The sequence below is a fragment of the Palaemon carinicauda genome, chromosome 1 (genome assembly GCF_036898095.1).
Source record: "Palaemon carinicauda isolate YSFRI2023 chromosome 1, ASM3689809v2, whole genome shotgun sequence".
Lineage (NCBI taxonomy): Eukaryota > Metazoa > Arthropoda > Malacostraca > Decapoda > Palaemonidae > Palaemon > Palaemon carinicauda.
In genome coordinates, this window is record NC_090725.1 from 168,881,243 (window position 1) to 168,893,357 (window position 12,115).

At 40.0% G+C, this 12,115-nt stretch overlaps 1 protein-coding gene across 1 annotated transcript in view; it reads left to right on the forward strand.

The window, feature by feature from the left end:
• The first annotated feature begins 4,234 nt into the window (after nucleotides 1-4,234).
• The window catches only part of bbx (bobby sox), a 504,832-nt gene continuing 496,951 nt past the window's right edge, over nucleotides 4,235-12,115 (forward strand). The window contains exon 1 of the mRNA XM_068386245.1: nucleotides 4,235-4,388. Within this exon, the coding sequence (XP_068242346.1) occupies nucleotides 4,374-4,388 (15 nt within the window). The 5' untranslated portion in view covers nucleotides 4,235-4,373. The remainder of the gene's footprint in view (nucleotides 4,389-12,115) is intronic.

The following is a 12,115-nucleotide window of genomic DNA, read 5'->3' on the forward strand; positions in this document are numbered from 1 at the left end:
ATCATATTACGCTAAATACAAATCAGACCATAAACATTAGATTTAAACTAGAAACGGAATAATTACCTATTCAGGCTATAGTAAATATGGCCATGGGATTTCTCTTGACTGTATAAAGTTGCAAGTCGTAAGATAAATACAGTTTTGCAACAACAGGGGCAATTCCAATTCCTGCTAGCCATTCTTGACTGTTATGGGTTCCAGAGCCGATGGAAGAAGGTGAATGGGTGTCCGGTGGATGGGCGGGGCAAAATTTGGTCAAAAGGTGTTTACATTGCTTACGTAATGAATGTTTTCGACTCTTGGCTCGTTATCTCTGGCCATGGCGTCGGCTAGATCATTTTTACTCTATAAAAATTAAAACTATCGGGTTTAGGTTATTGAAAATGCTGACAAAATTTGTGTGTGGTTGTAAAATATACATATGTCAACTTTCAGCTACATCCGATGCCTTGATAAGGAGCAAAGTCCAAAAAACCGTGTTACAGAGGCCCTGAATCTCATAGTAGATATCGGCACTGAGTCATTATTTATGTTCATTTGAATATCATCTAAGTTTCTCACGCTGTTTCTCTTGACCACCACCATGAATTCAGTTTTGTTCTCATTTAATTTTAGTTGTTTAAATGTCATCCATTCTCTAACACTATCAAGGATTGAGCTTAGAGTTTCAGTAGTGTCATGTATAGCATTTATGGAGAAGTAAAATTGTGTGTCATATGCAAATTGTTTAAACTTCACGCCATGTTTTTGTAGCATTTTCGATAGACCAAGAGAATAGATGCAAAATAAAATTGGGCCAAGTACATTCCCCTGGGGTACCCCTCTGGGGCCAAGTACATTCCCCTAGGGTACCCCTCTGTTTAAGGGTTCCTGTGATGAATAAGACTTTCCAATTTGTATACAGTAATTTCTACCAACTAAGTAGTCTTTTCATACTCCTGAAAAAAAGAACTACAATTAGCTTGTAGCATTATTTAATATTGCATGCAAGAAAAATAACCACATGCTATTCAGGCGCAAAGAGTAGGAAAAAATTAGATTTAAATATCGTACGCCTGGCACCAAAACAGTGCAAAAAAAAAAAAAAAAAAAAAAAAGAGAGAGAAAAAAAAGAGTAAATGAAATTTACTAGGGAATTTTATGGCGATGATTTTATGTCTCAATAAACTTTCAGCTAAATTGAGTTCTAAACGAGAGAATTGCACAAAAATAAAGCTTTTTCGCCGCCATTTCTCCAAGATGGCGGCCAAATCTGGGGTGGTGGAGGGATACAAAATTAATACAGTATGTTAGTAAGTACCCTATTATAATGAAGTTTTTTCCAGGTTTCCATGATTATTTTTCTTATTCGGCCTTTTTTCCTCCTCTAATGACTGGCCCGTTCTGAAAAGATCTCTAGATTATCAGGAATTAAGCTCGTATAGACTTATTTCGAATCTATCCTTACTTTCAAAAGTGCTAGAATACGTAATTCTTGAACAATTAATTAGTCACTTGGAAGAAATAGAAGCTTTGCTAGACAACTAGTCTGCTTACAGAAAATTATAAGCGTACTCTACGGAGACAGCTATCTGTTCTTTTGTAAATGATATGCTAGAAATGATGGATGAGAAAAATATGGTATTTTAATATTGCTAGATCTTAGTGCTGCTTTTAATACCGTTGTGCATGAACTGCTACTAAATGATCAACTGTCCATTGGCGTTGAAGATCAAGATTTTGAATATCTAAAAGACTAGGCTACTTAGTTAACAGAAACTCATATTCATCATATGAACCATTCAACATAAGGGTACCTCAGGGATGTGTACTGGGCCCAATCTTAATCTGTATCTCTACTCCTGGTCTGTCGAAAATATTAGAAAGGCACGAAGTGAATTTCAAACTATTTTCAGATAAAACACAATTTTACTTCTCTCCATAAATTATATAGACGACACTACTGAAACTCTAAACCGAATTCTTGCCAGTGTTGGGGAATGGATGACAATCAAAAGACTAAAATTAAATTGAAATAAAACTGAGTTTAAGGTGGTTGGGGGAAAAAAAAGTCAAAGAAACTTGGGTGATATTCAAATGAAAATGAATAACAACTCTGCCCCGATAGCTAGTAAACTTCGCGATTTAGGCTACCCCTTGTCTTTCAATGCACAAATAAATAATGTAGTAAAAACTGTTGGCTATCACCTGAGAAACATTGCTTTATAAAAAAAAAAAAGTACCTGGGTGAGCATTTTGTAAAGAAACTTGCAATAATGTGTGTTATTACCAGGATTGACTACTGTAACTCCATCTACTACAATTTACCAGAAGTGCAACTTAAGAAATTACAAAACATAATAAATAGAGGAACAAGACTCATAGAAGGTGTCTCAAGAAAGGATCACTCCTACTCTAATTGCTTTATTCCTACACGGACTGCATATTAAAGCGAGAATTGAGTTTAAAATAGGTACTGTACAGTACAATAACCCATCAAGTCACGGCTCATGTTCCCTTTTCCTTCACATACACTGCATAGTCTGACCTATTCTTTTCATAATCGCCTCTGTCCTTATACACCTGACAACACTGAGATTACCAAACAATTCCTCTTCGCTCAAGGGGCTACAACTATTGCAATGGAATTGTCCAATGGTCAATTTCCTCATGATAAGGGTAAATTAGACTCTAGCTATGGTAAGCAGCTCTTCTAAGAGAGGGACACTCCAAAATCAAACCATTGTTCTTAAGTCTTGGGTAGTACCATGGTCTTCCAATGTCTTGGGCTAGAGTTCCCTTGCTTGAGGGTACACTCGGGCACACTGCTCTATATTATTTCTCTTCCTTTCGTTTGTGTAAAGTTTTTTATAGTTTGTGAATGAAATATTCATTTTAATGTTGTTACTATTTTCAAAATATTTTATTTTATTTGTTAATCACTTCTCTTGTTGCAGCTTAGCAAATAATAATAATAATAATAATAATAATAATAATAATAATAATAATAATAATAATAATAATAATAATAATAACTACTACATATTGCGAGCCACCAAATCGTGTTGACCTGAGAATAGTCACAGATGATTTCAAATTACTAGAACCTAGATATATGTCTACTGTAAGTTCTAGAGCATTTAAATATGCGACCCAAGACTATACAATAAGCTCCCTCAAGTCATCCAAAAGACTAAAGATATAAGGAGGAACAAGGCTTTCTTGATCTCTAAATATTTCGATAGTTTGGATTTGATAATAAACGATCAACAATATGCGGTGTAAAATGCTGAATGCTTTGGAACGCATATGATAAACTGACCGAAGGTCCTGTAGAGATTATAGTCCTGCTGTATAGGACAAGGAAAAGAAAAGAAAACAACCTTTAAAGTAAGTAAAGTTTAGTAAGCAAGCATTACTGGACACAGTTCATACTTACACGTCATAAATGTAGGTATACAATTATAACCCACTAGTAACATATTTAATTGACATCACTAATACATTTTTTAATCCAGTAAGAACACTAGCATACTTAGAAATACTGTGTATTTTTTTTTTTTTTTGTAAGTAACTGCTTTGTCTTTTGGTTGATGACACGGTCTAGCTACTCTTAAATCGTGGCATGTGGTGCAGTAATTCTTGTCCAATCTCAGGTCGGTTTCACGATCACTACCATGTAGATTAATATATATCTCTTACATTACAGTAATTATGAAACTTTTGTAAATCTATTTTGTGTAACGTACAAACAAACAATGAATCCATGGACACATTAATGGAAACAGTTAGTTCATACTTATGCGTCATAAATGTAGATAAACAATCATAACCCCCTAGAAAATAGTTAACAGACATCGCTAATACTTTTTTTCAATACTGTAAAAATACCAGCATACTTAGTAATACTGTAACTGTAAGTGACTGCCTTGTCTTGTGGTTGACAAGGTCTAGCTTCTCTTAAATCGTGGCATGTGCTACAACAATTCTTGTCCAATATCAGGTCAGTTTCACGATCTCTACCATGTAGATCAATTTATATCTCTTATATTACAGTAATTATGGAACTGCTGTGATTCTACTTTGTGTAACGTAAAAAAAAAAAAAAACTTAAAATGAATCTATGGAAAGTTTTGTATCACCTTTAGGAACTGTACGCTGTTGGTAATTTGATGACTTCACGGGAGAAATCTCTGGTCGTCTTTATTATACAGGGAATTATCAATGAAAATAATTAAGGAACTATTTAAAAAACTTATAAATGTAATCTTATTACCGAAAACAGGTAATCGGAGGCAAATTTCAATTGCAATATATCACAAATTCAATAAAAAGTGATAATGTGTGTACCCGTGACGTCACACTTGTTTATCGAGAACCCTTGAGGGACGATGGCAACTGTCTTGGTGAGTAAGCTACATATTTTTCCCGAAATTTCGTGTGTCGTGAAGAACTTCATTATATGTCAAGTGTTGAAAAAAAACACTAAGTGCGCTGTGTACGATTTCCAATTGATGGCGAGTCAGTTTTCATTGAAAATTGTGTCAGAAAAGTTAATTAGATAGTATTGGTGACGTCAGAAATCGAGTAGTGTGAAATAAGCTGATCCCTCCGTCTCTTTTTATGCTATTTTCAAGCGAATTTGATCTATTTTGTGCTTTGTTACGGATTGTTATTCCATTGTATTACATACTCAAAGCATCCTCCTACATGTGATTGCCTTTTATTTCCAGCTAACTAATAGCATTGGACTGGGATCAGAAATTGCTGGATTTTCTGTTGATGTTAGTGGTCGATTCTGAGAAATTTACCTGACCTTGAGCTGCTCAGTTGGTTCTCGTCCAGTCCTTAGTGTTGTCTCCTACATTTCAATTACCTGTTCGCGTTTACATATGTTATTAATGGCTCCACCAACAATTTTCTGTTTAGATACCGGTATGACCACCTGTCAGGCTATCAGTAAGGGCTCGTGAAGGGCTCAAGTCAAGATCGATACAGGTTGGATGACCTTGAATTCCATGTTTGTTGCTGTTTATTTTGAAATAATTTATTGTGCCGTAACCATATGTGACTTTTAGGCCAGAATGGTTTTCAAGATTGGCATTCCTGATGACCTTGAATTGTGTAATGTTTCTCATGATTTGAACTTTCTTTTCTTGTTGCTCATGTTGTTTTGAACTACAGTACTGTGTGTTGAATAATCCTGTTTAATGCCCTGAAAGATGAATAATGGGAGAAATTTCTGAATAATAACATTAACACTTCCTGCATATAAATGTATTTATAACTTTTCGAGAAACTTCTTGCTAAATCACTTGTTTATATGTAACTTCCGTTGCTCACAGACAGGTTCCCTTTTACATTATTTTTGTTTCTCATGATCCATAAGCTTTAGAATCTGACTGACAAGTGCAAATTCAGACAACCTATTTTCATGCCTGAAAAATTTTGCGTCACAAGGGAAACAAACTGGAATACAACCTAACTTTGGGTTCTGTATATCCCCGTGTGACTCTGTGTCCTCTCCTTAACCTAACTTTCTTACGGGGTAAGGGGTATACAGTCATTTTGCCCACATGTCAGTTCGCCCACTCTAAATGGTTGTTTTGGCCAAAGTCATTATGCCAACTTGGAGTCAGTTCGCTCTCTCTTGAGTCGTTTCACCCACTATAGATACGTAATAATAATCAAGTCGCAGAGAGAGAGTGTGTGTGTGTGTGTTCCAAAATTCCAATGTTACAATTGTTTTTAATACAATATGATTCATGAGTGTGATACTACTGACCAAAACGATATTTCTTAAAATTCAAATAGGGTTGCCATTTTATGGGGTAAATATATGATACTTTAATTTCGGTAAATTTACAGTTTCATCCATTATGGGGAAACTGGAATAAAAATATATTTGTTGCATCAGAAATACTGTAGTTCCAACGAATTTAACGTTTATTTTGACCGCAAACCATCCGATTTAGAGATTTACTATGTAATTGGAGTTAAAACAACAAGTTGTTCTAGAATGCAGAAAGACCCTACTTCATCCCAACAATTATGGGGGACACCAGGTGGGAACCGGGGTTTTGGGTGGGGGGGGGGGCATCAAATGATATTTGCAATAAATGAATACTTATCCTTCCACCACCTCTCCCCCTATACCCCTACCTAGCCCTACCGGGGGGGGGGGGCGACCCCCCTTAAGGCCACAGTGAATTTCGGGACACTACCGAACCTAATTCAACCACCTAACCTAGGGCCCAGTACCCCTACATAGGCCTAGCCCCTGCGAGGGCCCCCCCCCCTTACAGCCACTACCTAACACATCCATCAAACCAAATCCAAAGTGATGGTACTGCTGTATACATCGTTATACTATCACCATTATAATATACTCTATAAATTAATGAAGCTTACCTTAAACTGTTGGTTCATCAAGATGTGCTGCTGCTTTGAGGAAAACGTGAAGCCGTTGGGAAGGTTCCTTGACATGCAGGACAATTTTTATTTTGTAAAATTAAATTGTGTCTCTGGCACAAATCCACTAGGTTTTCAATATTCCCCTAATAACTTGCAACAAATTCATTGTAAGTTAGGAAACAGTCAGGACAAGAAGATGGAATTTCAACTTCTTGTGCAACATGAGATGACGTGCTTGCTGTTGCCTCCATTTCTAAGAACGAAATGAAATGCATGGGAAAAATGATGTATTGTCGCGCTGTGATTGGCCAAACATGTATGACGTCATAGTGGATAGGCGCTGTGATTGGCCAAACGTGGAAGACTTTATAGTGGACTAGTTTGTCTGCGGATTATAGTGGTTACAGGGCTCATTTAAGCAAATACAAGACAGTCAACAATAACAACAGACTTAGAAAAAATCTGGGAGGAAGACATGAGTAGCGTGAGTTTGATCGTCGATATATAAAGAACTAGGCATTTGCGACAGATAATATTTTACAGAAATACTACAAAAGACTTGCTTTACTCGGGAAATATATTATTATAATAGATTTCCCATAATGGATGAAACTGTAATAATACCTTAATTTCTAGCCAAATACATGAACCATATATTTTTCCTACTCGTTATCTTGTGTTTTATGCATTTCTGACCATGATTATTGGGGCAATCCACCCGTTCATGATTTTTTAGACCCCCTTATGTAAAGACAATTATGGGAGACCCCAGTGGGAAACTGTGTTTTTTTGGTTGGGGAAATGTCATATACGAGTGATTTGCAGCAATAGTAATGGTCAGAAATGCAAAATAATCCCACGATAACCAGTTGAAAAATATATGGTTCATGTAAATGGTTGAAATTAGGCCAAAATGTGATTTTTTAAATATTTAACTTAGCCGGTGAATATATAATAGCTGAGCCTCCGGTGGCTCGACAGAAAAAACACAAAAACTCGCGAGCGATCGCTATGAAGGTTGCGGGTGTGCCCACTAGCGCCAACTATCGGCCAGATACCGCATATACATGTAAACAGACCCAATTCTTCTCTGTCGGTCTGATCGACAAGACGTACCATTACTCGCTGTTAACCTGGAGTTTTTCAACAGTCTTGGTGAAGTACTTCCTTTTGGTTTGAGCTTTCGCAGTGCAGGTGTTTTATCTTCAACTTAAATCTCTTTTTTGGATAGATTTAATTGTTGATGACTTTGGATTGTTTTTTGGACTTTCTTTGACTTTTAAAAATGGCCGACCCTTCCCTTAGTACGGAAGTGTGTTTTAGGCTTTTAGCAATTATCTTATCACGTTATAAATTGTTGTTGTTAATTATAGATTTTCCTCTATATATTTTATATCTCAACCGCCTTTATTAGGCCTCTTCGATTAGCTTTCCATTTATAATAAACATCAAGATAAATTTTAATGATTTGTTTATATGCGACCTTACCTATTCCTCCCCTAATCCGAGAGTAGGCGGTCCTAACTTGGAAACCGAAGTTAAACAACGTTGAGCCCTTTCAATCGTAAATAACTTTTACAGAGCAAATGATTTAAAACTTATTAAATGAATATTTTTTAGTAGATATTTTATGAAAGATTTTCTTTGAATAGTCTTCGTGCTGTTTCAAAGATGAACTAACGTTTAGTTTGTGCTTTATCGTTACGATAGAGAAAGAGAGAATCACGGTTTCACTTTGCAGAAAGAGTAAATCGATTCTGACGTTTTGTTCATTCTTCTTTCAAACTGAAATGTTTTAAATAGTAATTTAAAGGAACTTGTTAATTTTCATTTTTTTAGTCCTTTCAGTTTTTTCCTTTGGTCAAATAACCTGTTTATTGACGAAAGGTGAGTGGGCTTTTCTCTTCGGTGTGAAATCAAGAGAGAGAGGGAGAGAGAACGTTCCGATCTTTATTCTCGTCCCAAGCGAGTAACGTTGTTCTCGAGTCAGTCTTTTTTTTTTTACTCTCGTCCCAAGTCTCTGTACGGGGAGAAAGGATAAAACTTTTTTAGTTTTTATTCTCGTCCCAAGGCACTGTACGGTGAGAGATTGAAAACGTAGTTTTGAATGAACTAGTGTTTAGTCTCCTCCCCAGTCACTGATCTTTTTATCTTTATATATTCGATATATATGTTTACTGTTTTTTGCTTGTATTAGTGTGCTTACATTATACGACTTATTTCGCAATTATAACCTTTTGATGTAGGGTAGAATTGCGTGCTTCAGGTAGAAATCAGTTTTATTCATGCCTAATGTGAATTATTGAAAAATTCGATTTCAGTGAAGTAAGTGCAAAACAGAAAATCGTAGTGATAAAGTGATAATTGCGCAAAGTGTTATCAGTGTTGCGACCGAGGGTTCGTCTGTTCGTGCCTGTCGTTCGCCTAGTCCGAGACCTCTTGCAAGCTCCCAAGCCCCAGGGAGAAGTAATGTCGTACGATTTATGGGTTCGAGAGGCCTTGATCAGCGAACAGACGTTCCCTCTATGGTTTCAGGCGTGTCTCATCAAGACCGCCCCTACCATAAGACGAGCGAGACGATTTTCTCCTCGTCATCCGAAGGCTTTTCGCGTAAGAAACCGTGGAGCAAGGTTTCGAGGCCCTTAAAGCGAAAGTCAGTCCCTTCAGGACAGGTCCAGCGTCCTGGTTGTAGCCATTGGGACAGCTCTGACCCTATGCAGTCATCGGAAGACTGCTCGCCGCCTAAACAAAAGCGTAACACAGGCTCCGAGAGTCTTATTGTAGGCAAGGTGTTGCAGTCACAGACGTTACCCTCGTCTCTTACCGCACCCATTCCCGTTGATCCTAAATGGGTTGTACTGCAAGACATGCAGAATAAGCTTGCCTCTCTTATGGAGGACTATTCCGCTGAGCAGGTTCACGATGATCCTCGCCGCTTAGCTGATCGAGATCCTGGCCGTCAGCCGCCCAAATGAGCCTTTGCTCGTCCTGTTGACATTGACGTTACAAAGTCACGTCAATCATGTTTTGTAGAGCCTCACTCGATGCAGTCCCGTGTTGACTCTCAGCCGCTTGTGGACGTTCAGCCGCTGCCGCTTGCTCTTGTTGACGTTCAGGACGTTCGCCAACCAGCATAGTTGACTTGTTTTGACGTTGAGCGTCAAGCACCGCAGTCAAGAGTTGTTTTGACTGCTCAGTCTAGGCAGTCAAGGCAGTCTCGAGTTGACGTCGAGCGTCCTCCCGCACCTGTTGTTGTTGCTGGTCAGTCCTTTTAAGCAGTTACATGACATAGCGTCCTTGACTGCTACTGTTGCTCCTTTGCGTGTGGACTCTGCTTGTCAAGCATTGCCACCACGGCAGGTCTCTCCCTTGCTTGAGACTCGGCAATTGTCGGACAAGGTTCCTTCAGATGAGGAAGTTGCTGATCCCCCTCCTACTGATATTCCCTTGAGGACTCTGTCAGACGGAGAGGAGCCTAAAGCTGCTCAGCCCTCTATGGACTTTAAATAAATCATGCTGATTTTTAAGGATCTTTGTCCGGATCTTTTTGTATCTGCTGCTCCTCGTTCGCCTAAACGTCAGAGTTTACACTAGGCCTAGCTACTTCGAAGCCGTTGTTTTCTAAGCTAGTGCTCTCTCGCTCTTCTAAGAGAGCTTTACGTTTGCTAGGCGACTGGTTAATCACCAGGAGGAGTTTGGGGGAGACAGCCTTTGCTTTCCCTCCTTTTAAGCTGGCTTATAGAGCGAGAGTCTGGTATGACACGGGAGAAGTTCTCGGCTTGGGAGTTCCTGCCTCTGCCCAGATAGACTTCTCAAACCTCATAGACTCTCCCTGGCGCCTGGCCATGAGACGCTCCAAGATTTTATGGTCGGCTTCAGAGCTAGACCATCTCCTGTTAGGAGTTTTTTTTCGAGCGTTTGAAGTTTTGCTGTACAATTATGTCATGCATAAACAAGGCTATCAGGGATGGCTCCAATAATCTGACAGCCACGTTCTCTGCAGGAACAAGTCTATCAGGGATGGCTCCAATGATCTGGCAGCCACGTTCACTGCAGGAGTACGTAAGAAGCAAGTGCGCTCAATGTGTTCATTGTCAAGACAAACTTCACGATGAAGTCTTCCAGGCTGTCTTGACAGCTGTAATGGAAGGCGACTGGATGGTCTCTCTCGACCTTCAGGATGCATACTTCCACATTCCTATACACCCGGATTCCCAACCGTTTCTGAGGTTTGTTTACAGGAATGTGGGGTACCAGTTTCGAGCCCTGTGCTTTGGCCTCAGTCCTGCTCTTCTCGTGTTTACGAGGCTCATGAGGAATGTGGCAAAATTCCTCCATCTATCGGGAATCCGAGCCTCCCTGTACTTGGACGACTGGCTTCTCAGAGCATCGTCCAGTCTTCGCTGTCTGCAGGATCTACATTGGACGTTGAGTCTGGCCAGGGAGTTGGGACTTTTGGTCAACCTAGAAAAGTCCCAACTGATCCCATCCCAGATTATTCTATATTTGGGGATGGAGATTCGCAGTCCAGTTTTTCGGGCTTTTCCGTCTGCCACCCGAATAGAACAAGCCCTGCTCAAAGTCCAACTAATGCTGAAAAGAGAACGTTTGTTCAGTCAGGAGTTGGAACAGTCTCGTAGGGACTCTCTCATCCCTGGAGCAGTTTGTCTCGCTAGGGAGACTACACCTTCGGCCTCTCCAGTTCCATCTAGCCTCTCACTGGAACAAGGACAAGACGTTAGAGACTGTATCATTCCCAGTTTCCGAACCAGTAAAGGCATGCCTGAAATGGTGGGACAGCAATATCAGTCTGAGAGAGGGACTATCCCTAGCAGTCAAGAACCCAAACCACGTGGTGTTCTCAGACTCGTCGGATTTGGGTTGGGGTGCGACCCTTGACGGTCGGGAATGCTCGGGTCTGTGGACCTCAAGTCAGAAGAGCATGCACATCAACGGCAAGGAGCTATTAGCAGTCCACTTGGCCTTGATGAAATTCGAAAGCTTTCTTCGAAACAAAGTGGTAGAGGTCAACTCAGACAACACCACAGCTTTGGCGTACATCTCCAAGCAAGGAGGCACACACTCCCTCACGCTGTACGAGATCGCAAGGGACCTTCTCATATGGTCAAGAAATCGAGGCATCTCCCTATTGACGAGATTCATCCAGGGGGACTTGAACGTCTTGGCAGACTGTCTCAGTCGGAGGGGTCAGGTGATACCCACGGAATGGACCCTCCACAAGGACGTGGGCAAGTGTCTTTGGGCTACTTGGGGTCAACCCACCATAGACCTCTTTGCCACCTCGTTGACCAAAAGGTTACCAATCTATTGCTCACCAGTCCTAGATCCAGAAGCAATCCACATAGACGCGTTTCTACTGGATTGGTCTCATCTGGACTTATATGCATTCCCACCATTCAAGATAGTCAACAAGGTACTGCAGAAGTTCGCCTCTCACGAAGGGACAAGGTTGACGTTGGTTGCTACCCTCTGGCCCGCGAGAGTGGTTCACCGAGGTACTTCAATGGCTGGTAGACATTCCAAGAAGTCTTCCTCTAAGGGTAGATCTCTTACGTCAGCCCACGTAAAGAATGTTCATCAAAGCCTCCCCGCGCTTCGTCTGACTGCCTTCAGACTATCGAGAGACTCTCAAGAGCTCGAGGCTTTTCGAAGGAGGCAGCCAGTGCGATTGCGAGAGCTAGGAGAGCTTCTACCATCA